The 21,758-nt window shown below is 52.5% G+C and overlaps 10 protein-coding genes across 10 annotated transcripts; 4 read left to right on the top strand and 6 right to left on the bottom strand.

Moving 5' to 3' along the window:
- Nucleotides 1–193: 193 nt before the first annotated feature.
- On the bottom strand, nt 194–1,281 carry CTAM01_09797 (uncharacterized protein; the record flags this gene model as incomplete). The annotated part of the gene is made up of 5 exons (XM_060525813.1): nt 194–423; nt 502–691; nt 756–872; nt 984–1,152; nt 1,250–1,281. 5 exons carry the CDS (start codon nt 1,279–1,281, stop codon nt 194–196), a joined length of 738 nt encoding a protein of 245 aa, XP_060379499.1.
- A 435-nt stretch (nt 1,282–1,716) lies between these two features.
- Nucleotides 1,717–3,231, bottom strand: CTAM01_09796 (NADH-ubiquinone oxidoreductase 40 kDa subunit; the record flags this gene model as incomplete). Its single annotated transcript, XM_060525812.1, has 8 exons — nt 1,717–1,812; nt 1,868–2,203; nt 2,254–2,554; nt 2,609–2,700; nt 2,762–2,856; nt 2,912–2,974; nt 3,031–3,044; nt 3,104–3,231. The coding sequence occupies 8 exons, from the start codon at nt 3,229–3,231 to the stop codon at nt 1,717–1,719; spliced, it is 1,125 nt and encodes a 374-aa protein (XP_060379498.1).
- Nucleotides 3,232–3,778: 547 nt separating this feature from the next.
- Nucleotides 3,779–5,048, top strand: CTAM01_09795 (PCI domain-containing protein; the record flags this gene model as incomplete). The annotated part of the gene is made up of 3 exons (XM_060525811.1): nt 3,779–4,046; nt 4,105–4,340; nt 4,407–5,048. The coding sequence occupies 3 exons, from the start codon at nt 3,779–3,781 to the stop codon at nt 5,046–5,048; spliced, it is 1,146 nt and encodes a 381-aa protein (XP_060379497.1).
- Nucleotides 5,049–5,337: 289 nt separating this feature from the next.
- CTAM01_09794 (uncharacterized protein) lies at nt 5,338–7,408 on the bottom strand (the record flags this gene model as incomplete). The annotated part of the gene is made up of 4 exons (XM_060525810.1): nt 5,338–5,817; nt 5,881–6,994; nt 7,063–7,312; nt 7,393–7,408. The coding sequence occupies 4 exons, from the start codon at nt 7,406–7,408 to the stop codon at nt 5,338–5,340; spliced, it is 1,860 nt and encodes a 619-aa protein (XP_060379496.1).
- A 482-nt stretch (nt 7,409–7,890) lies between these two features.
- CTAM01_09793 (zinc finger protein) lies at nt 7,891–8,419 on the top strand (the record flags this gene model as incomplete). The annotated part of the gene is made up of 3 exons (XM_060525809.1): nt 7,891–7,940; nt 8,015–8,194; nt 8,284–8,419. 3 exons carry the CDS (start codon nt 7,891–7,893, stop codon nt 8,417–8,419), a joined length of 366 nt encoding a protein of 121 aa, XP_060379495.1.
- A 238-nt stretch (nt 8,420–8,657) lies between these two features.
- On the bottom strand, nt 8,658–9,530 carry CTAM01_09792 (DASH complex subunit Dam1; the record flags this gene model as incomplete). Its single annotated transcript, XM_060525808.1, has 4 exons — nt 8,658–8,874; nt 8,940–8,997; nt 9,061–9,127; nt 9,198–9,530. The coding sequence occupies 4 exons, from the start codon at nt 9,528–9,530 to the stop codon at nt 8,658–8,660; spliced, it is 675 nt and encodes a 224-aa protein (XP_060379494.1).
- A 1,845-nt stretch (nt 9,531–11,375) lies between these two features.
- On the top strand, nt 11,376–13,472 carry CTAM01_09791 (CRAL/TRIO domain-containing protein; the record flags this gene model as incomplete). Its single annotated transcript, XM_060525807.1, has 4 exons — nt 11,376–11,387; nt 11,676–12,617; nt 12,765–12,864; nt 12,916–13,472. The coding sequence occupies 4 exons, from the start codon at nt 11,376–11,378 to the stop codon at nt 13,470–13,472; spliced, it is 1,611 nt and encodes a 536-aa protein (XP_060379493.1).
- A 169-nt stretch (nt 13,473–13,641) lies between these two features.
- Nucleotides 13,642–14,385, bottom strand: CTAM01_09790 (HIT domain-containing protein; the record flags this gene model as incomplete). Its single annotated transcript, XM_060525806.1, has 6 exons — nt 13,642–13,755; nt 13,800–13,814; nt 13,872–13,964; nt 14,032–14,100; nt 14,161–14,243; nt 14,340–14,385. 6 exons carry the CDS (start codon nt 14,383–14,385, stop codon nt 13,642–13,644), a joined length of 420 nt encoding a protein of 139 aa, XP_060379492.1.
- A 1,117-nt stretch (nt 14,386–15,502) lies between these two features.
- CTAM01_09789 (ran-interacting Mog1 protein) lies at nt 15,503–16,227 on the top strand (the record flags this gene model as incomplete). Its single annotated transcript, XM_060525805.1, has 2 exons — nt 15,503–15,579; nt 15,705–16,227. 2 exons carry the CDS (start codon nt 15,503–15,505, stop codon nt 16,225–16,227), a joined length of 600 nt encoding a protein of 199 aa, XP_060379491.1.
- Nucleotides 16,228–18,010: 1,783 nt separating this feature from the next.
- Nucleotides 18,011–19,973, bottom strand: CTAM01_09788 (uncharacterized protein; the record flags this gene model as incomplete). Its single annotated transcript, XM_060525804.1, has 2 exons — nt 18,011–19,094; nt 19,147–19,973. The coding sequence occupies 2 exons, from the start codon at nt 19,971–19,973 to the stop codon at nt 18,011–18,013; spliced, it is 1,911 nt and encodes a 636-aa protein (XP_060379490.1).
- Nucleotides 19,974–21,758: the final 1,785 nt, after the last annotated feature.

Genomic DNA, 21,758 nt, shown 5'->3' with positions numbered 1-21,758 from the left:
CTAAGGAGCCATCATTGTATAGAACAGCGATCAAGCGTATGTACTTTCTATTGAAATCTCGCAAACCAGAAATATGTGCCAAATCGGGCCCCGTCAGGGCAAGAGGGCAGGCCTATCATCATGAGCTCGCCACCCCATGTGAGGAGGGTCGCGTTGCCTCGGTCTACTTTCTAAGGATCTGTTCCCCCTTTTTTCAACTCGAAGCCGCCTCCCGCCACGTCCAGTCTTTGCACTCAAAGTTTGCGTAACACCAAAACTCGTTGCTGAGCCCTCGCTCGTGGCTCGGCTCGTATGTGACGGTTCTGACACCGAGGGGCTTGTATATCCTGTTCACCAACTCGGCCATGCGCTCGCCAGTACTGACGATGACACGGCCCTTTTCGGCGACATCCGGCTTCATCATCCACCGGACCGACATGGCGGCTGGAGATCAAAGGACTTTATCAGCATGGAGGCGTTCTTTCTTCTGCTTGAATCCCGGGAGGAGGGGTTTAAGCTTACTCTTGGTCTGGCAGTCCTCACTGAGGAATGGCGGGTCGATGACGAAGCGGTCTACGACACCCTTGAGCTCACCCGGGAGCTTGAAGGGCTGCGCAAAGTCGTAAAAGACGAACTCAGGGAAGACGTTGAAGCGGTTGTCGTGTTCCAGCAAAAAGACCTTTGGCCGGGCCTCGCTCTCGTCTCGCGCAGTCTGCAGAGCAGTCAATATATCGTCCAAAGACATGGCGAATCGCCCCTTATAGCGGTGCTCTTACCAGGATATTATGCAGAGCAACAAACACACTGGGCGCAGACACAATCGCAATCGTGGTATCCGCATCAGCGCCCTCGAGGAGTTGCCTCGCCAAGAAACCCGCCGTCTCGTCAGAATACTAAGGGAACAAGAACAAAATCTTAAGTCAGAATTTTGTGCTTCCTCTTTTCCAGAAACCCTTGAAAAAAGCGCATTGCTTTTCTGCGTGCTGATGAAGGTTCCTCCTTACCCAAAATTGCGACTTATTCCAGTCCTCCATGAACGCCGCCATGGATATCGGCGCCTTCTTGGCCGCATTCGCCTCCGCTAGTTCCTGGAGCCTCTCAAACTCTTTCAGACGGGCATCCTCCTCGGCCTTGAATTCGGCCAGCGCCGCCAACGCGTGCGAAGAGAGAGCACTGTCGGCGCAAAGAAGAAGTGTTAGTCAATACTGTGCCACTTGCCCGGTGGAGACGGGGATAGTTCGAATTTTTCGGTTCTTTGGAGCTGGCTTACAGAGGCTCGTCCTCGCTGTCTGAGATGCTCATCTTGGCTGTGTTTTGACGAAAAGTTTTAGTGAGTTTGGTGAGCAAAGGGAAAAGAGAAAGTCTGCATGTGAGCCAGCCGCGAACGAACAAAGTTTTATGATAACGACTGCAGTGACCAAGAGGGTTAAACTGTAAGAGGAAAACTGAGTCGCAACGTGAGGTGAAAGGACTGCTAAGTCTGTGTCAAGGACCCAGTTTGAACTGTCAGAAACTACACTGTATCAACGAATCAGCTTTGACATTGCAGACATACCAACTGATGCCAACACCACGGAGCAAAAACCACATTGTAGAAAGTCCGCACATTTGAGAGATGCTGTTCAAACTGTACATGGATTCCTCGACTTTTGCAACTCTGTCTAGCTGACTACTTATATACACTCTAAACGACTTGCTTGCCCAGAATCAAATCCCTCCAACAAATGAAACCCAGGCTTACTCGTCAAGAACGTGCAGGTACTTGCGCTCCTCCTTCTTCTCCTTCTCTGTTGCAGGGGGCAGGTCGTAGAAGTTGGCACTGCGGAAACCTTGCTATAAGGAAGTCAATACACGTTACTCTGATAGAGAAAATCACGGGCGTCCTTACCAGGTAATGGTATGTGAACTTGCTAATGTCACCGGGCTCGATGCCGAGGTCCTTGAATGTCTTGGCGGTCTCGTCAATCTCCTGGTCAATGAATTCACGCTCAACTTCGTCGGCAGACATGGTGTGCCACCAGAGGTACTTGTTCAGGAGACCGGCGATAGGCTTGAGGACAGCCTTGGGGAGGTTGATGTGGCGGCGCTTCTTGAAAATCTCACGGTCGGCAAACTCGGCAATCTCGGCCATCGAGTATTCCTTGGGGCCGTAAAGCTCGTAGGTCTGACCTGCTGTGCTGTCGTCGTAGAGCATGACCTCGAGAGCCTGGCCAACGTCGATGGACTGCAATTGTTAGGTCTTACGCAAGGTAGGCATCATTACGGAGAGCTTACGTGGACGGGCCTGAATCTCTCTTGCATGTTGTTGGCAGTGAAGAGGTTCATGACGTTAGCGAGCTTCAGAAGGAGGTTGTCTTCGAAACCGAAGACGGGCGCCGGCCGCACAATGGTGGTCTCGGGGTAGATGCTGCGAGCGACTTGCTCGCCACGGGCCTTGGTGCGGAAGAACTCGGATGTTGACTCGAGGTTGGCGTTGTAACTGGAGACGTGGATAAAGCGATCGACATCGTACTTGGCAACAGCCTCAGCTATCCGCTCAGTTCCCTCGACATGGACATCCTCGAGGGAGTAGTTCCTAGGCGTTTTCTTAGCCATCGATCTTCAAATGCCCCTCGCTTCATAGACCTACTTGGTGGGGTAGTCACGGCCAACCAGGTTGTAGACAACATCGGAATGTCTAACGCTCTCTTCGATCGATTGGGTATTGTAGAGGTCGTACTCCTATAGCCATTTCATTAGTCTTCCTAGACTTCAGTCCGCCGCATCGGAAGGGAGACCGTACAAGGAAGACGACTCGGCCAAGGTCACCAGAGACCTTCAAGTGGCGCTTGGCCATCTCCTCACGGAAAGGGACGATAACGGTGCATCCTTGGCGAGCTATTGGAATCGATCAGTATTGCAGTAAAAGCTCGTCGTATGTGTATCGTCGTACCGAGCCTGTTCACGATGTATCGTCCAACCTGTCCCGTTGCGCCGAAAACCGTCGCAGTGTGTCCTGTAATTCAACCTTAGACAAACGTGCCGTAATCAATTCGTTCGATCGGTTCATACCACCAAGAGAGTGTCTGTATTCAGAATCGAGTCAGCAACGTCCTATAGAAACGCAATTGATTGGCATGCCTACCTTCCGCCCTGGGTTCGCAGGATGGGTTTGCCTGTACGGGTGATGGCAATATCGGAGATGGGCCTGCTTCTCAAGGCATTGTGCGCGACCTTCTGGGTCGACCGCACGGCGGTTTGAAAGGAGGCCATTTTCGGATATCGAGGCTGCAACAAATAAGTGCGGTGGCCCCTCAATTGACTCGCAACTGAACGCTTCTTGACCGGCCGAAAGCTCCAAAGTCGCGAGCTTCATCCAGAATCCCGGACGGAAGGTGAGCGGGTCACGTGGAAGCAGGTGCACGGCCCATTGCATGGTCATAGGATCGGAAAAACAACTATTGGTCATCCTGTCTGGGAGTGGGTCCTATCCAGAAGCATCCGAATCGGTGCTGCGCTACGTACCTCTGTACCTTAGCTGACTGACCAGGCTGCTGGCTAGCCGCGTTATGTGCATCGCCCCTCGGGAGCTGCTACTAGCAACTGCTGCTGCTTGCATTCATCAACACCATTCACACAACTACCAGACGAACTCCCCGGCATTTTCCACGACGAAAGTCCGCCCCTGAGCCTCAATCCCTCTGCCCCTGAAGCTGTAATCTGAGGAAAGAACTGTCATCTGGTCTTTCTTCAACGATTCTGTCGTCATCCTCAACCCCTCCGAAGCTCACACACCCACCGACCGAGACCTCCCACCAAGATGAGCGCCGACGCAATTCCCGACTTCCTGGCGGAGCAGCGCGACGAGGCCCCCGAGGAACTTCAGCACCTCGTTCTGGAGTTCGAAAACTACTGGGAGAGGAAACTCTGGCACCAGCTCACCGATGCCCTCGGCCAGTTCTTCAGTCACCCGGGCAGCAAGCCCCAGCGACTCTCCTTCTACAAGGTCTTCATTCTCAAGTTTGCGGATAAGATCAACCAGCTTAAGCTTGTCGACTTGGCATTGAAGGCTGCCACCGAATGCTCTGGTAAGGCTTAGCCACACAGGAGTTAGGAGAGGGCATGAAACTGACGGGGTCGTTATAGATGATGAGGAGCGCCTCACATTCCTCCAAGGAGTCGCGAAGAAGGTAGACAACGAGAACTCACAGGATGCTTTGGTATACGCTTCCGTCGCTGTTGCCAGAGTAAAGCTGGATCTGGAGGATATGGATGGCGCCCGCAAGGACCTCGACACAGCCGAGAGAATACTGGACAGCTTCGACTCCGTCGAGACGATTGTCCACGCAGCGTTCTATGATGCGAATGCCAACTACTACCAGGTAAGCACTTCGCCCACCTTCCCCAAGCAAGTACAGGACATTTGCTGATGTGGTTTCCAAATTCAGCGCAAGATGGAATTCGCAGCCTACTACCGCAACGCCCTTCTCTACCTCGCCTGCATCGACATCAACTCCCTCACACCCCAGGAGCGACACAGGAGAGCGCTGCACCTCAGCATCGCCGCATTAGTCTCCGACACCATCTACAACTTTGGTGAGCTGCTGTTGCACCCCGTCCTCGACGCCCTCAAAGGCACGCAGGACGAGTGGTTCCGCGACCTCCTCTTCGCCTTCAACCGCGGTGACCTACAGGGCTTCGAGGCTCTCTCGGCCCGCATGCGGGCCAAGCCTTTGCTCGCCGAGAACGCCGGCCACCTCCGCCAGAAGATCTACCTCGCGTCCCTCACCGAGGCCGTCTTCCGCCGGCCGCCTCACGACCGTGCCATGTCCTTCGCCGATATCGCTCAGGAGACTAAGGTTCGTCCCAACGAGATCGAGCACCTCATCATGAAGGCCCTCAGCCTGGGTCTGCTGCGCGGCAACATTGACCAGGTCGACGAGGTGGCGCACATCACTTGGGTCCAGCCCAAGGTGCTTGATATGAAGCAGATTGGCAACATGCGCCAGCGGCTCCTCGACTGGGACTCGCAAGTCAACCAGCTTGGTAACTGGATCGAGACCGCCGGCGGCGACGTGTGGGCAGCTTAGTGGACAGCAGAGGATACCAGGGTTATGGGCGGAAAGGAAAAACTATGCCTGTAATAAAGGTCTACGGTGGCGGACGGGGAGACCAGTGTACACCACTAGACTTAGAAGAGGAATGGAATTCGGCCTCCAAAAAAGGGCCGTCATGATTTTGATGACAATGCTATTGCCCCTTTTCCCGATGCGATAATTCTAAAAGCTCAAAACACTTTTGGCAATTGTCGTTCCTTAAGCTCCGCCAGGAATGATGCTGTCATACAGACTACGTGACCAACACTATTGGTACATTATATCATGCACTTTTTGACTTGGCTGTAGGTTGTCCCAGCACAATGACGGATCCCATGAGCCATGCAGGCCACCACACACCCCAGATAATGACAGGTGTATACATGCCCCAGACATCCCAACCGAAAGCCGCTTCCTTGAGAACCTCGCCGATACTGATACCAAAGTACGACGAGACAGAGTACAGCGCCGCCGTCGGGGAGGCGAATTGGAGAAAAGCTGCGCAGGCCCAGCGAACGGCCGCGTGGTCTGGCCACGGCCGCATGAAGGACAGCGGGCTGGCCATGACACCAACGAGGAAGGCGAGAGAGAAGTTGAGGGTCGCCAGAGCTGAGAGAAACATGCCGAGCAGGAGGAGGGAGAAGGACTTGATCAGCTGGTATTGCTGGACCGTAGGGTTGTACGTAGATTTCAGGAGCGAGGAGATGAAGAAGGGCAGGGCACAGTTGGCGAGGGCGAATGCTGTGTAGGCGCCAGCGAGCATCTGTGGGATTGCGAAGTGAGCATTTGAATCTTGGTTGAGCCGAGAATGGGAAGGAGAGCTTACGTTTGCAGGCATATGATTGAAGATGTACAATGGCACGACACCGAGAAATTGACAGACGGCAACGAGACCCAGAGGAAGAAACAGATCACGTTCAACGGCGGGAACAGAAGGTGACGACGTGTTCGTTTCCTTTGCGGTTTCGAGTACCTCCATAGACGCAGTGCCCTCCTTCTCGGATTTTACCACCGAGTTGGGCGCAGCTGACGGCTGATCCTGGTGGCCACTCTTCACCCAGAGAGAGATCGCAGTTATGGTGAAGCTGGCGGCTAGGATCATGGCACTTGGCAGGTACGTGCCAATGCTCACAAACCTCTCCTTCTGCATGAGTAGGTAGAAGAAGAAGCTCTGGTGGAGGTGCTCAAGCAGGTTGTTCAAGCTGCGGAAAGTTCCTTCGACAAGGCGGCCCATTCCCATTTCATCATGCCACCCTTCACCGAATGGTTGCAAAGTTACGGCATCCACGTGGTAAGGGATGAAGCTGCTATGCGGACCAGAGGCGTGGCCGAGCCCCTGGTTCAACATGCCACGAAGCATCGTGAGGAGTCGGTCCCGGTACTTGTCGGAGTGCGACCACATCTCCTGAATGGCAGTGCCCATGCCCATCTGTCCACCTGCGATATTAACGACGGAGTTGATGAGATCCAGGTTGGGGAGCTGGCCGTTGATGCCGTCGTAGATGATATGGATGGACTCGAAACGGTCTTCCTGCGGATAGTCGATGGCGATGGCGCCCTGCAAAGCGCCAGACTTGAGTGGAAGCGAGTTCACCCTGGAAGAGTCGTGCGAGTCGTGGTATGCGTCGACCCATGCCTGAGTGCCCGTTCTACTGTCAGGAGGAATGACGAGGATGATATCCTTGGACCAGAGGGACCACCGCTTGAAGTACCTCGCCAGTGTCAGCGCCAGTGGCAGGCCGTTCTGGTTGAACTTGTCGTCGACCGTTTTCCAGGCTGCGATGAGCACAATAGCCTCCGTGGCATCGCCTCGAGGAGCTTGAAGAATGGCGTAGATGTTCTCTCCGGTGTATACGTCGCCGGCGGATTCGTATGTGTAGTTTTGGCGGCCGACCTTCAAACCAACGCTCTTGAGGATGCCCTCGAGCTTATCATTGATTCTATCATGTTTCAGTGGTTAGCCCAAATCGTAAAGCAGCTGTAAGGATACAATTGCGGTGCACCATACTCGTAATTTGACTTGTCCCTAACCGAGTTGACCTCATGCTTATACGCCCTCAGCACATGCTGATCACTTCCACCGAAATACGTGTGCACTTGACCCGGAAGCAGCGCATTCTCGGAAATGTAGGTTCGTCGTGAATAGTCGTTTAAAGGCAAGAGAAATAGCCATGCGATCCCACCAAGAATGCATGCGAGCGAGATGTAGGGCGGGAGCTTGAGGATGCGCGGATCGCGACGCAACGACAGTGCCGAAGCTGGACAGATGCGATGTCAAGTCAGCTACAACAGGGGTAAGAGTAGAGGGGGATCAAGGGGTTCTCTTGTTTGTTCTCACAAATTAGTCGCGACATAACGGAGGCTGTTGTTCTGCAGCTCCCGAGAGCTGCACAATCGCACAATTAGTTCGTCTGTGCTGTGCGGTGACTTTGCGAAAGGACAACCGTCATCTTTAAAGATGGGTTGTAAGGGCGTCCCGGGGATGGAGGCGGAGCTGTGTTGGAGGTACAAGTGACAGGAGTCCCCATATATTCATTTATCCGGGCGCGTCCCCTCGCGTTCCATCCCCGAGTTTAGCTCAAGCTTCGGGCGACTCTGCCCGCCAAGTGCTACCTGGACTTTTTAGTGGATTCGGTACCACGGAGGCACTAATCCCCGTCTTTTGTGAGCGGTGAAGCAACTTTTCTGCGGCTCACCACCAGAATTCTGCCCCGCCATCGCCATCTCGAGTCTCAATTTTGGGATTCTGCCACCCTCTCCAATCGATTCCCGACGCAACTGCGACACCTTACGGACCATAAGCGCTTTCTCTCGTCGTACACGGCGAACCAGAAAAATGGGCGTCACCAACAAGAAAACTTTGACCAAGACACGAAGGAAGACAAGGTAAGGGATTTTGCAGGAGCAAACCGAAGAAAAACTATAGGTCGTCTTTCGGTTCCTAACAAAGCATACTATAGGGATGTCGACCAGATCAAGGCCGATCTGCGCTCGCCGCGCCATCTCCAACGTTTCACGGGATCAAAAGCAAAGGAGGATCTTCCAGGACTGGGTCAGCATTATTGCATCGAATGCGCCAAGTGGTTCGAGACCGAAGTCAGCCTCGTAGGCCACCGTAAGGGAAAGCCTCACAAGCGCAGGTTCGTCGTCTCCTACTACACTTTCATGCCTCCGCTTGGCCTATATGTGCTCTCGTCTGTTGCGGCCCCGCTAACCTAGTCATTTCCAGGGTCAAGCAGTTGAAAGAGGAACCGTATACCCAGAAAGAGGCAGAGGCCGTCGTCGGCATTCGAACAGACGACAAAGGTCCCAACAAGGGAGGACCCGAGAAGGCCCTCGACCAGGAGATTGAGATGGAGACCTGAGATGCGCTTGCCTCCTGCCCACAAGTCTACCGTGGCTCAAGAGTAGACGCTAGATGATACCCTTTCACGACATAATGTACTGGAATTGCCATCCCCCCTTTCTCTTTACTGTGCCCTGAAGGGCCGTGGTCGGGAAGTTGAGATCCAGCTTGCGATGGCTCGGGGCTCAAGGCAAGCAAGCGGCGGCGGCGATGATGCCACCAGTGAGGTTCTACAGCGGGCATCTGTTGTAGCACTTTCACCGGATGCCACGGCCGCGTGGTCTGACGATCCCGGTACCCCGGCCTCTCGTTGTCTCGGAGCCTCCGCGGCCTCCCGCGCGACCACGCGTTGTGCCTCCACGTGTAGAAGGTGCCGGCACACGGGAACCTCTAGTAGCTGTGCTGGGGGTCTTGTATTTCGGGGTTGGCTTGGAGGAGGCGGGCGGGTTTTCAACGAACGAAACGTCAGTGGTCCTGTAAGTGATTAGCAGGATGCTTGCGAAGCCTCCAACGGAGGAATCTAGGGTATGGATCAGTACATAAAAGTCGTCTCGCCATCAAAATCAGTGCTAGGCTTTTCAAACGCGCGAGGAATGCCTGTGAATGTGCATGTTAGAAATACCGTCAAGGTTACACCAGAGATTGTGTTGGGGCTCGTACCTGATCCTGCGGCTGCGTTCATCTCTTCCTGCAGCTTCGCCCTCTTGAAGGACTCGGGAACAGGGCCCTAGAGAGGATAATGAGGTAAGATCAGCATTGGCTAGTGCGACAAAAGATAGCTGATGGAACAATCGCACCTCTTGGAAATCGACGCAAAAGGCATTCATGTTCAGGCCGTACATGAAACTCGCAAAAGATTCGCTGAAGCGCGCCAGACTCTCGTGCATCAGCTGGAAGTGCATCATATTGGCCTCAAGGTCGGCCATGGCATCCGAGAGCTCAGCAAAGGCGGGCTCAAAGGTGTTGAGGGGAAACGACTCGCCGCCGCCGTGAACACTATCTCTGGCGGACTCGCGAAAGGAGGATCGCGAAGAAGGGCGCAGAGGCGTGGTCGGGCGCATGGGGGTTGTCGGACGGGAGTTGCGCGTGCGCGAGCCGGATCGCTTCTCGTGGGCGTTGTAATCTGCCATGATGGGTAGTGGAAGTGGAATTGAGATGTACTGTGTGCAATACTTTGCGTTGGGAACTCGGCGAGAGAGACGTCGTCAGATTCTTCGGTGTCGATGGCAGCTGTCGGTGTAACGCGGGGTGTCGAAGTACCTTAGTTGTGGGGTAAGCTGTGGTTGCTGGTTGATGGAGGTTCAAGTGAAAGTCAACATCAACAAACCCGACGGCTTTGGTGGCCCGACGTGAAGTACAAGGCACCTCAAGGCTGGAGTCCCGGACTGCGTATCGTTTTTTTATTTTCCTGGCCGGGTTCAATCTTCCCAGGGCAAGGCCCCACACTCAGCGCAAACCAAAACTGCATTTCAGCACGTGTACGGAGTAGGGGCTTCAAGGAATCGCCCGTCATCTCTAAAAGACCCCGGCAGACAGCTGGTCATCAGGCAGGATGACGCAAATTTGGGTTTCCTCAGGCCCATCCCAGGTACTCCTTATTGAAGCTTGGGCAGGCTTTTGTCCTGGAGTCAAGCTACCTACGTTCCACGTTCACCCAAGGTATCGAGCGCGTCTCGCGTGACTCGGCCCCGAAGTTCCATTAAGGTTAGGTACCGCCCACGGGGCACCTCACCTCGCGTTCGCTCAACCAGGGAGGGGACGCACAGGTATGGTAGAGTAGGTAGGAGGTACCTGGCGTCCCTGCCTCATCGCGTCCGACGGGAGGTCGCGTGGCCATTTCTGATGATTTTGGTGGACCTGTTGTAATGAGGAAGGTACGGATACAGATACCAATACTCGCACTCGCACTTCCCCTGCCACCCTGAGGCATCTTACGGATTCGAATACGGCGTATTTTATTGTGCTCGTTTACGGTTTACGATTTACGGTTCACCACACTTCAGCGTCCATGTTCACCATTTTGCAAACCTGAACAACCAGAATCGATCACCACGTTCCATTACACCATTTCACTGCACTGCAAGAGGTTGCACGCATCAAGCCCCCCGCTCTCAACGACATCCCACCTCAACCTACCCATACCTTACCCCTCCTGGTCGGTGTCGGTCTCCTTGCTGGGTCCGCAAAGCTGTTCTTCTCCCACCACACCACAGCACCACAATAGCTCGCCAACTCCAAGGTACATTGGGCAAATCCACAGCTGACACCCAAGCACTACAACAAAAGAGACCAACTAAGGCACCTAAGGTCCAACGGTACTCTTGGAATCTGTGCCAGTCCGGATCGCTCGGAAATTGAGCTACATCTGCGTACACCAGTGACCAAGCTACCAACTCCGTGAAGTTTGAACAGCCTCCTAAGGGGTATCAAGTACAGCGCTCGACCCTCGCAACATTGCGCTTACCTATTGTCGCTGAGGTGTCGTCGTCCTCCTCCTCCTTGTCCGCCGCGTCTAAGCCTCCCTCAATCCCCGTCGCCCCCGACTTTCCTCTTTGCTCAAAGCTCCGTCCGCAACGCTGCCCCTCCGTCGCACATTCACTGCCCACGTAATAGACCCGGTCTCACTGCGTTATCCATCAACCTCTCTGTACCCGTACCTGGCTTCGACAGTCCTCTCGACTTTGCTCTTCTCGTCTTCCTGCATTGTTACTCCTTGGCCGCCAACCGCATAGACGCCAGTCCCTGAACTCTCCATCAGCCGCGTAACCAAAGTAGGTACCTACCCTAGTCTTTCCCCAATCCTCACAACCCCTCCATACCTTAACTCCCCTCCGGCGCATGTCAGCCACCCAGTCTGTCCCTCCCTCCCGTCACTTCAACCTCCGGCGCAAGCCATATTCCGGCCATCCGCGCATCACTCGGCTTGATTCTTTTTACCTTGCCAAATTTCCTCTCCAACCCGCCGCCATTTGCCAATGCACTACACTGTGGGATGACCCTGCTGACCCCGTCTCAGCACCACCAATATAGTCCGAAGCATTGACTGACGTCGTCGACTGATGCCGGTCTGTTTGAAACCACAAACCTCGGCTTTGCCTCGAATTTTCACGTTTTCGCAAAGCTCCCTCCAGTACGCTTCGGGGACTCGCCTTGCACAATTGCCATTGACTACGCGATTTGGACGGCAGCTCCTAGTCAGACCCTGTGTTCGGAAATACAACTACCCCTCCAAGCCCTCAAATTACAGACGAATCCAACCACTCGGATCACTACAGTCACCGGGCCTCCCCAACCTCAAGAAACCCCGTGTTCTCCTCGAGTCACGGGTTGACATCGTCCTCTGCTCCGTCGCCGTTGCTCTTGCGTGCGCATACGGCCTGTTTTATCAGCAAATCACCGGTTCCAAACCTGACCCTCAACCAGACAACGAAATCGCAGAACCTCATCCATTAGAAGTCATGGCGACGGACATTCCCGCTGGGAGACCGGGTAACCTCACGCCGGAGCAGGAGGAAAAGTTGCGCCAGCTGTGGCATCTCATTCTGTCCTTGGGCGAGGAGACCAGCACCGCCGCTGCAGACAGCGCATCTGCTAGCATAGCCCCAAGCGAAACGTCGGCTGCCGGAAAAGGCGACAAGCCCAAGAAGAAGCGCACTTCATTGTTTGGCCGCAAGGATAAGAAAGAGGGCGCCGCGACATCGACAGCCATCCCAGCTGGTATCAAGGAGGATGGCGAGGACAAATACGGTCAAACGCAACAGTTCAAGGAGGCTTTGGCCAACCAGAGTCCCGAAGCTTTGCGCGCTACGATATGGTCGATGGTCAAGCATGACCATCCCGATGCCCTTGCCCTGCGATTCCTGAGGGCGCGAAAGTGGGACGTTGAGAAGGCTTTCGTTATGATGATCTCCACGATGCACTGGAGATTGACGGAGATGAAGGTTGACGACGAAATCATGAAGAGTGGTGAGGCTGGTGCGCTCGAAGCTGCGCAAAATTCCGATCCCAAGATTAAGCAGTTGGGAGAGGACTTTATGGCCCAGGCTCGTTCAGGCAAGACTTTCATCCATGGCCTTGATAAGGGAGGACGCCCGATCTGCCAGGTCAGAGTGCGCATGCATAGACAGGGGGAGCAATGCGAGGAGAGTCTCGAGAAGTATACTGTCTTCTTGATTGAGACAGCTCGTATGGTTCTGGCTCCTCCCGTCGATACTGCTGTAAGTTTATCCGTGTTTTGGCGGCCTGACTTGTGCTAATCGGACAAAGACAATCGTTTTCGATATGACCGGCTTTTCACTGGCAAACATGGTTAGTCACCCCCATATAGCGCGACTTGATGGGATATTTCCTGACCCTTGCTCTAGGATTACACCCCTGTGAAGTTCATGATCAAATGCTTCGAGGCAAACTACCCCGAATCTCTCGGTGCTGTTCTAGTGCACAAGGCCCCGTGGGTCTTCCAAGGTTTGTTTCCCCCATGATTGGTCTTAAGTAACACAACTAAACGATGATCAGGTATCTGGAAGATTATCAAGGGTTGGCTGGACCCGGTTGTAGCTGCCAAGGTCCACTTCACCAACAATGTCAAGGAAATGTCAGAGTTCATTGAGCCAAGCCACATTCTCAAAGAGCTCGACGGCCAGGAAGACTGGGACTACAAGTACGTGGAGCCAGTCGCTGGAGAGAATGACAAGATGAAGGATACGGCGACAAGAGACGCGCTGCTTTCTGGAAGGGAAGAACTGGTCCACGAGTACGAGGAGACAACCCTCCAGTGGATCAAAGAGGCCGGGACAGACAAGGAGGCAGCCATCAAGGCACAGCGGGAGGAACTTGCCCGCAAACTCAGGGATGACTACTGGAAGCTCGACCCTTACCTCCGAGCAAAGTGCGTCCTGGATCGGACTGGCGTTATCCAGGATGGTGGCAAGATCGACATGTACTCCAAGGGGGCACCCTCTCCCGCCACTCCCGCTCCCGCTGCAGCAGCTCCTACGCCGGCTTCCGCACCCGCACCCGCGCCGACTAACGGAGCTCCCGCGGTCGAGACATCGGCCGATGATGTAGACTAGAGACCGGCACAGCCGGCATTAGATTCACGAAGGACGTACACGCAGGTTATGAGAATTGGTCGGGGGGATAAAAGAGGTTGAAAGAGCCAGGGACGTTGAATTGCGGGGAATTGATATGCCTGCTATTGAGTTGAGGGCGGGGGTGTTGATAATACCAAAACTGGCTTCTCTACATCTTGGACTTGATATCCTCAAAGAGGGCTTTGAGCTTGTCCATATCGGTCGCCTGCTGGGGCCAACCCACGCCGAGACCCTCAGTCTCATTTGGCTTGGGAATCTCCAACTGGTGTCAGTACGAGAATTGCAGGCGGTGGTGAGAAGTGTTACCATGTGGAAGTGAACCTATGATAATTAGCTATGATGAATGGCAAGGTGGATGAATAAAGGGGGAACACTCACGTGGTCGACCATTTGGTGAGCGATGCGGCCGTTGTTCTGGAGGATGTTGTAATCGGTGGCACCGGTCGCGGCGACGAGCTTCTTCACAACAGGCTGCAATAACGCAAGGGGTCAGAATGAACACACAAGGGGGCGCGAGAGAGGCTGGTGGAAGGCCTACGAGGAGTTCGCTGAGCTGATCGTCGGGGATATCAGCCAACTTGGCGCCGTGGTGCTTGGGGATGACAAGCTGCGGAGACAATGTAAGTGGATATTTCACAGGATGATTATTACATGGGTGAGTTCTTACAGCATGGCCGCGGCTGAGGGGGTTGATGTCGAGGAACGCGAGTGTCTTTTCGCTCTCAAAGAGCTTAAAGCAGGGAATTTCGCCTGAAGGGGGGCGAAATGTCAGTTGATTCTGCGGTAGCGGGGGTTCGGAGATGTCTTGGGGTTGGAATCAGATGAGGAGCGGGAATGGGGACGAACCCTTGATGATCTTGCAGAAGATGCACGAAGCCAGGCTGGACGTCATGATGAGGGGATGTTGAGTCTGGCTTTCGTATTCGAGAATTGAAATGGTCTAGACAAAGTTGAGAAATCACCGAATCAATTGCGAGAGGGAAAGGTGAGTGAGGATGATGAAGTTGAGCAAATGAAAGGACGGGATTGAAGAGATGCGGAGGGCATATGCAGTGAGGTGAGCGGGGATACGGAAGCTGAGGAAGCTTGTGTGGGGTGGTTCGGGGATTGCTACGACCGGGAGATAGTGTGGAAGGTACTTGAAGAGCAATTCACCTCCAAAAATTCGGAGTGGGACCTCCTATCGAACTCACCTCTTGCCTTTTACCAGATGTGACCGTTGGATGGCCCAACAGACTCCATTCCACCAATCTTTGGCACACCCTCATCTGGAGTACCCAGGTTCGAAATTTTGTTTTTTGAGTTCTGAATGTCTTGCTCGACAGGATCCAGTTGTCGCTTTTTCTCTGCGACGGATATTGCAGCTTGCAGTGCCTTTTTTGTCATGCTACAATTGAATTGCGCATCAACCTGTCAAGCCGCGCGCGAGGTCTTGAGGGTTAGAAGACAGCGCCCGACCAACACAGCGAGCGCAGCGCACGGCGTGAAGTTGCTGAAGGAGCTGCTGGGCTACTGCCGGGCTGCTGCACGGGTGACCTACCTGGCGCATCTGGAGACCTGATCCCTGGCACCATCGTCGTCATACCCCTCCTTCTGCTGCGCAAACGCCAGGTCCTTTTTTTCTACCCAAGCCGACGTAACCCCACCTTGGAGTGACTGAACAGCCCTGGCCGAGTCTTTTGCTCGGCACCTGGAAGCAAGGCAGCCAGCCAACATAAGGCGGGCAGTCAGACCAGAACGCCGTTGCTCTTCCTGGAGTGACATTCTTGTTGCAGTAACCTTCTTGTGATACCCAGCCCGTCCCGCGTCCTCATTGATTCCCGCCTTACAAGCTTCGTCAGGCTACCTTACAAACTATACCTTGAGCACATCGATCGCACCTGTTGCGCCAGCCCGTGTATCTCTATTACAGCAGCACCTACGAAGGAAGCCCCGTTTTACGAGAAGAGGGCAGGTCATTCTATCGAAGCAATCATCTGCAAACGCACCCATCACCTGAAGCAAACACCATGACCCGATACAAAAGCACCCCTCTCTACGGCGGCGCTCTAGTCAGCGACTTGCCCGACAAGTTCGCCGACGTCAGGTTGGTCCCCTCCCTTTCTCACGTCCCTCGTCTTCCTCTTGTCACTCTCTTCCAAGCTCCCAGTCACCCGCCATACCCTATACATATATGCAGTAGACTAACAACCCCTTTCCCAAAAACCACAGCAAACTCCGCGAGGTACCCGACAACCAAGAAGTCTGGATCGACTCGGACGGTTTCACGAGCATCATCTTCGACATCACGGAGCGCGTCGGCCCCGCGGGCTCGAGTCCCGAGATCGACGGCCGCGCCCTGACGACGCACCTCGAGGATCTCGTCGGCGAGGACGTCGACACCGTCAAGGTCTGGAACACGACCGAGACCTCCTTCTCGCGCCTCAGCTCCGACATTCCCGCCTACACCCTCATCGCGACGCAGACCCCGCACGCGAGCAAGTCGTCCCGTTCGTCGTCGTCGTCGGCGCCCGATTTCACGGCCATCATTCTTACCCTCGTACGCCTTGAGAAGGAGTCGACGGATATCTTGGTCACGATTAACGTGCCGCATATCAAGGGCGAGTACGACGAGGCCGATGTCGATTTGGAGCTCGGCAAGCAGGGAAAGCTGATTGGCGACGCTGTTGAGTATGCTGCGCGTATTTGGGAGACCTTCAAGGTGAAGGACTGGTCTTTGTTCCAGGAGGTTTGAGAGGCAGAAAGAGAGAAGGAGTGAAAAGGGATTCGATGAGATAAAATGGAAGACGGAATATGGATATCCCCAAAGTGGAAGACGGATCGAAGATGTGAATTACGAGGAGGTGCACACCGCGTGAAAAAGCAGTTGACAGATTTGGGTAGTTTCCTTCCACCGTCGGGTTACGTGAACACGGCGGGAATGACAGGCGGCGAAACTTGACGATGAAACGAAATGAAAGCCACGCCATCTCTTGGGTTCTTTAGGTGTCACTAGTTGAGTTGTTCTATGCTGAGAATTATGATGTCAAGAAAACAACATCAGATTTGTGAATGTATATATTTATGAACTCTCCCTATGTCATGATCTTTTGGGTCACTGCCTCTGTGGATGTAAACAAATGTTGGATAACGAGAGGGTTATTTTTTGATGACCTGTTGCTGAGCTACGTGTACACATATTACGACAGCTGGGTCGACGAGCTACAACTATCGTACTGGTCCCTGGTATATCGACGGAGCTACACGAGCACAAGAAGTCGAACAGTGATCACCATTTCGTGCAAGATTACCTCCACCATACTAGATGACAGTTGTCACCTTCGTTTCGGATAATTCAATCCGCCTTGCGTTGACAAAGACGTTCGAAACCCAGCATTTGAGTTGTGTCTTGTTCAGCAAGGGGGAAAATAACGGCGTCGTCTTATAGACCTTGGCAACGATTATCTAGCCCATGATGGAGCCGGTGCGTGATACCAGAAATGTGAAAAGTTCTTGGAGAACTACCGAAAATCGCCGTAGATGGAAGTTCAACTTGAAAACCTGTAGCCTTACTTGACTGGCAAAATTGACGTAACCTGAGCTCTGGAAAAACATCCCCGTTGATTAGAAATCACCTTGCGGTTGGGACTTCGCCAAAGTCGATCGTGATAAGTTCATCATGATTAATGACACCATTGACGTTGCGCAAATATCGTCGTAGCGCTCTTGTGCATATAGATAGAGCAACACGAGAAGTGATGGTCTAGTTTGAAACCTCCTACATTCGACAATGTGTAGAACACTACATGATCATCCGCTTTACGGTCATCCTCCCCTCTATGGTCGTCTACTTCCCGGCCACATGCACTGCTTAAGAACTTTTCTGGGCCGCTCTTTGAGGCTCTCTCCAATCTCCTTGCAAATAGGGCATTTGGCCAGTGGGAGTACATATACTCTATTGGATTGAAGTCTAGTTCATAGATTCTTCCCTCCTCGGCAGTTATGTCGCCACTAGCGACCGCAAGTTGGTGCTGAACTTGCGGGTGCCAGCTGCGTAGGTCATCTGCTCAATGTGAGGTCATCCCAAGGTAAGTAGCCTTGTCACGCTCCACCTGGGCGGTCTCGTACTTCGTCTATGCTAGCTACTACGCCCAAAGTCTGTTCCTTGTACTATACCTAGAGAGTATTTGCCATCGGCGAAAGAAGAACATTGACGGTAGTTGCGGCAGAGATAACGAAAAGGAAGGTGTCGAGCGGGGAATTCGTATATCAAGCCGCTTGAGCAACTGTGTAGCATATCAGATACACATCAGTAAGCTGGCCCTAAACAGTAACCATGTGCTTGCTTCCCTGTCACTCGATGAACTCAGACGGGTTCCCCTTTATTGATGATGACATTGTCAATGCTTATGATGATGGTGTTCTGCGCCACTGGATAAGAATTGGAAAAACCATAAGATTTGGTGATCAATCATGAAGCAATGGGCGATTAACTCTGTCGACTCTGCTTGATTCCAACGCCAATTCCTCATGTCCTCCTACAACGTCAAATCTACCAGCTGAGAGCCAACCTTGTTCACATCCGCCTCCGAATCGGGGGTTGCCCGGGCACTGCCACCTCGCTTTGCCCACCGTTCTGCAATGATCTTCATTACCTCCTTCTGCTGGCTACCAGGGTGCTCCTTCTTCACCACTTTCATCTGCTCCTTGAAGAACTGCTGATACTCGGACGGCTTCCCGGCGGCTCTTGGTGTCGGTTTCGTCTGCTTCAGCTGCGCCTTGCAGGAGCCACACCGATGGCGTTCGGGGTTGATGCTCTTGGAGTGGCGCTTGTACTCGAGCCCGCATTCGGTGCATTCCCACATGTACTTGAAATCGATCTCGTACGAGTGCTTCGTCGTCACCTCGATGCCACGATCCCCGAACCGCTGTGAGCACTTGACCGCCCAGATCTTGAATTCTTTGCCGTGCGGGTTACCAGTGATGCCGTTGACCATGAAGTTGGCCAGATGGCAAAACTCGTGTGCAACGACGTTGAGGAGACGATTTTCGTCATCAATCACCTTCTCCGCGAGCTCAATGGAAGCATGATGCTTGTGCGTGACCGATTTCTCTGACCCGTCGGCGTTCTTGGTACGGACGGTTTCGCGCCTCCAGTTCGCTCTTCCCGCTGTGGTGTTGAGTTTGGCCGACCACTGGATCTTGACTCCTCCTGTAGACTCGGCTAGGGACTGCAATTTGCCCTGGGTGATGGTATCGTCAAGTTCTTGGAGGAATGTCTGGGCGATGTCGTGTTTTCTCTGCTCGAACGCCTTCTTGCTTTCTTTCCGGTTGGCCGTATTTGTCTTCTGTTCTTTCGCTTTTTTGGGACTTTTCGCCGGACTCCTTTGGGCCGGAGGCAATATTAGTTTCTTGGGCGAGTGCTCCTCGTTCCACTCATCCACGAACTCCTGACTCCAGAACATATCCATACCAGGCCCATGGGGTGTCTTTGGAATACCTGGGAGCTTCTTAGGGGATATCAGTGATTTGGTGGATGGCCTTGGCGGTGTCAATGGCGGAGTTTTTGGCGGAGCATCATCTTTTCTAGCCCTGCCTTGCTTCTTTGGTGGCTCGGCTGTGCTGCATTTTCATGTTAGCAAGGCAACAATACCACTTACGAGGTGGCTCTTACATATCTAGCCGACGAAGAGCATCTGCCATATCGTCAGTGAGGTCAACGATCGTTGATTGTGGCCGTGTTGTTTCCCTCCCGGGCACACTTCCGGTGCTTCGTTCCTTCGCTTTGGTGGTCTTTTGAGGTCTGCTAGGCCTGGAGTCTGGGAAGTCGATTTCTGGTGCAGGTTTTGTGACTGGCTGGCGCTCCTTCTGTCTCGGCGCGGCTGTCTCCTGACTGCGACCCGATACTGGACCACGAGCTCTCGAAGCCGTAGAGTCGTGCCCAAAGAGTGTCGGAGTCCCATCGTCCTCGAACTCTGATGCAGAATCACCAAAGAATTCAGAAATGTCGGCCTCGGTAATTTCAGTTTGCTCGTTGGTGCTGCCGTCTGATTCATCGTCTGACTTTGATGATAGGTTCCCCGTCGGCGTCACGTCTCGGCTTCTGACGCGCAGCTCCCTCACTCCTACACGAGGCACCTCCTTGGATTTGATAGGAATATCGAATAGATTCTGTCCCTCATTTCTCGAAAAAGTTCCGAATGGCCTCAATAAGGCGTTGTCTACCCTTACACCAAGCTTCCGGCGTCGCACAGTCGGCGGCGCAGCCTTGACCGTTGATTTCCCGGCATCCGAATCTTTCGAGTTTGATGCATTCCACTGAAGAGCTTCTTCTTCGAGCTGTCTCGAGGGTGAAGCATCGTCGTCGCTATCAATGCTATTGGTCGTTGTTTGAGCAGGTGCTTTGGTAGGTCGGCGGAATTGTTTACTCCTTTGCAGGACGGCATCTAGGTCGGGGAACTCGTCCTCACTAGACGAGGCAAAGTCGACATATCCAGTCATGGTGTCGGTGTGATTGCCGATTGTAGCTGTAAGTCAGATCCTCTCTCCAATTCCGGTACTTTGAGCTTGGGTGTGGCTTGACATTGCACGAAAGTGTTGCAGAGCCGTCTTGTAAGGTAGATCGGTGCATGTCTCTTCGTTGCGAGGGGCAACCGCCTGCTGGAAGTGGAATGGTCATTCTGGAAGATTGCCCAACCGGGCTGGTGGAAGGCCACACAGCACGTGACTTACGAGCGAAGGCATACAGACACGTTATAGCACTGCATAATGAGTACTGTTTAAATACCTATCGGGTATAAGGTATGGCAAAGCATGAATCGGGATTCGAGTAAGCTCTGGCTGGGAATTAAGAATCACTGACACTGAAGCTGTGCCTCGAATTTCACGTCTTCTGAAGGTCTCCAAGCGCAAAGCCTCCCGTTAGAGCATCAACTGTCAGGACTCTAAAGTCTGGAGAAGCAAGGAGCTTTCAGATCACGGTTCGGACCAAGAATGGCGGCCGTTCGAGAGGCTAGTCCTGGGAGTGGCAGGCCCCAGGTACCCCTGCAAAGCTGAAGCTCTAATGCATTCAAGAATCCGACTGCACAGCCCTGCACGGAACAACAGAAGACGTTACAGAGATGTCCATCAGGGACCATTACCAAGAAAGGAGAGAGACCTTGAGTACACCGACCTTTGCTAGCCATTGTCACGAGAGAGGCGCGTCTCACAGGTCGGTGGCCATGAGGTAGATCTACGTTCTACCAAGGACAGTGATAAGATGCGACCGCCGATAGGATGTCCTGTAATGCAGTGGCCGATCAGGGACGGGGAATGCTGTGTGTCAAAACACCGGACCGTATCTGAGCAGGCAATCGGCACGCACGGAAATTTGATCCCTCTGCCCCAAAAGACAAAGTACCAATTATTACTGTGTGGTACGGAGGGGACCCAGCCATATGGAAGCGCGCATTGTTCAGGAAAACAAGATGAGACCCGCTCCCGTCAATGGAGAGTCGCCAGCGTCCCGAGACTATCATACTCTTGCCGAAAGGCCTACGCATGGTCTTCAGGAGTCTAGATGCCACGCCGTCATAAGGTCTTCGTACAAGTAGACAAGGAGAGAAAGGAAATGGGGAGAGATACTTGGTCTATAGGGGTAAGTTTAATCCCCTAGCTCGGTACCGATCCACAGACAAGGGTTAACGCACTAGTCAAATCGTTAGTACTAAATAGCTAACATAATTAATAATTATTAAATCTTAATTAATTTTTATAACTAAATTAGTATTTAATATATATTCTATTAGTATTAATTACTACTTGATAACGTACGGGTATTATACTTAATAATAAATATAAGAAGTCCTTTAAAAAAGTATCCTAGGCCTTTTTAATTTATTATTATAATACGTTATATAAGGGGTTTTTTTATATACTTATAAGCTCTTATATATAATCTTTTATTTAATTTTAATACGTTTTAATAAGGTTAAAGTTAAGTAAAAAAAGTAACTAGAATATTAAATAAACGCTATAATTATTAAGCTCTTATTAAGTTAATTTTATATTATATACTAAGGCGCCGTCTTATATTAAAATAAAGTTATTATTATATATTTATTAATAGAGGTAAATTTAATTATTAATAATTAGTATAGTATATTTTTAATAAATATTAATACGTATACTACCCTAATCCTTTTTTTAAAAAATACCTAGTCCTTTCTAATTTTTAGAGAAATATCCTTAGAATATTTAACCCTACTTATATTAATACTTCTTAATAATATACGTTAGGTCCTA

Source organism: Colletotrichum tamarilloi, assembly GCF_030869305.1.
Source record: "Colletotrichum tamarilloi strain Tom-12 chromosome Unknown Scaffold_41.1, whole genome shotgun sequence".
Classification (NCBI taxonomy): Eukaryota; Fungi; Ascomycota; class Sordariomycetes; order Glomerellales; family Glomerellaceae; genus Colletotrichum; species Colletotrichum tamarilloi.
Note: the sequence above shows the minus strand (reverse complement) of the source record. Positions and strands in the feature narration are given on the sequence as shown.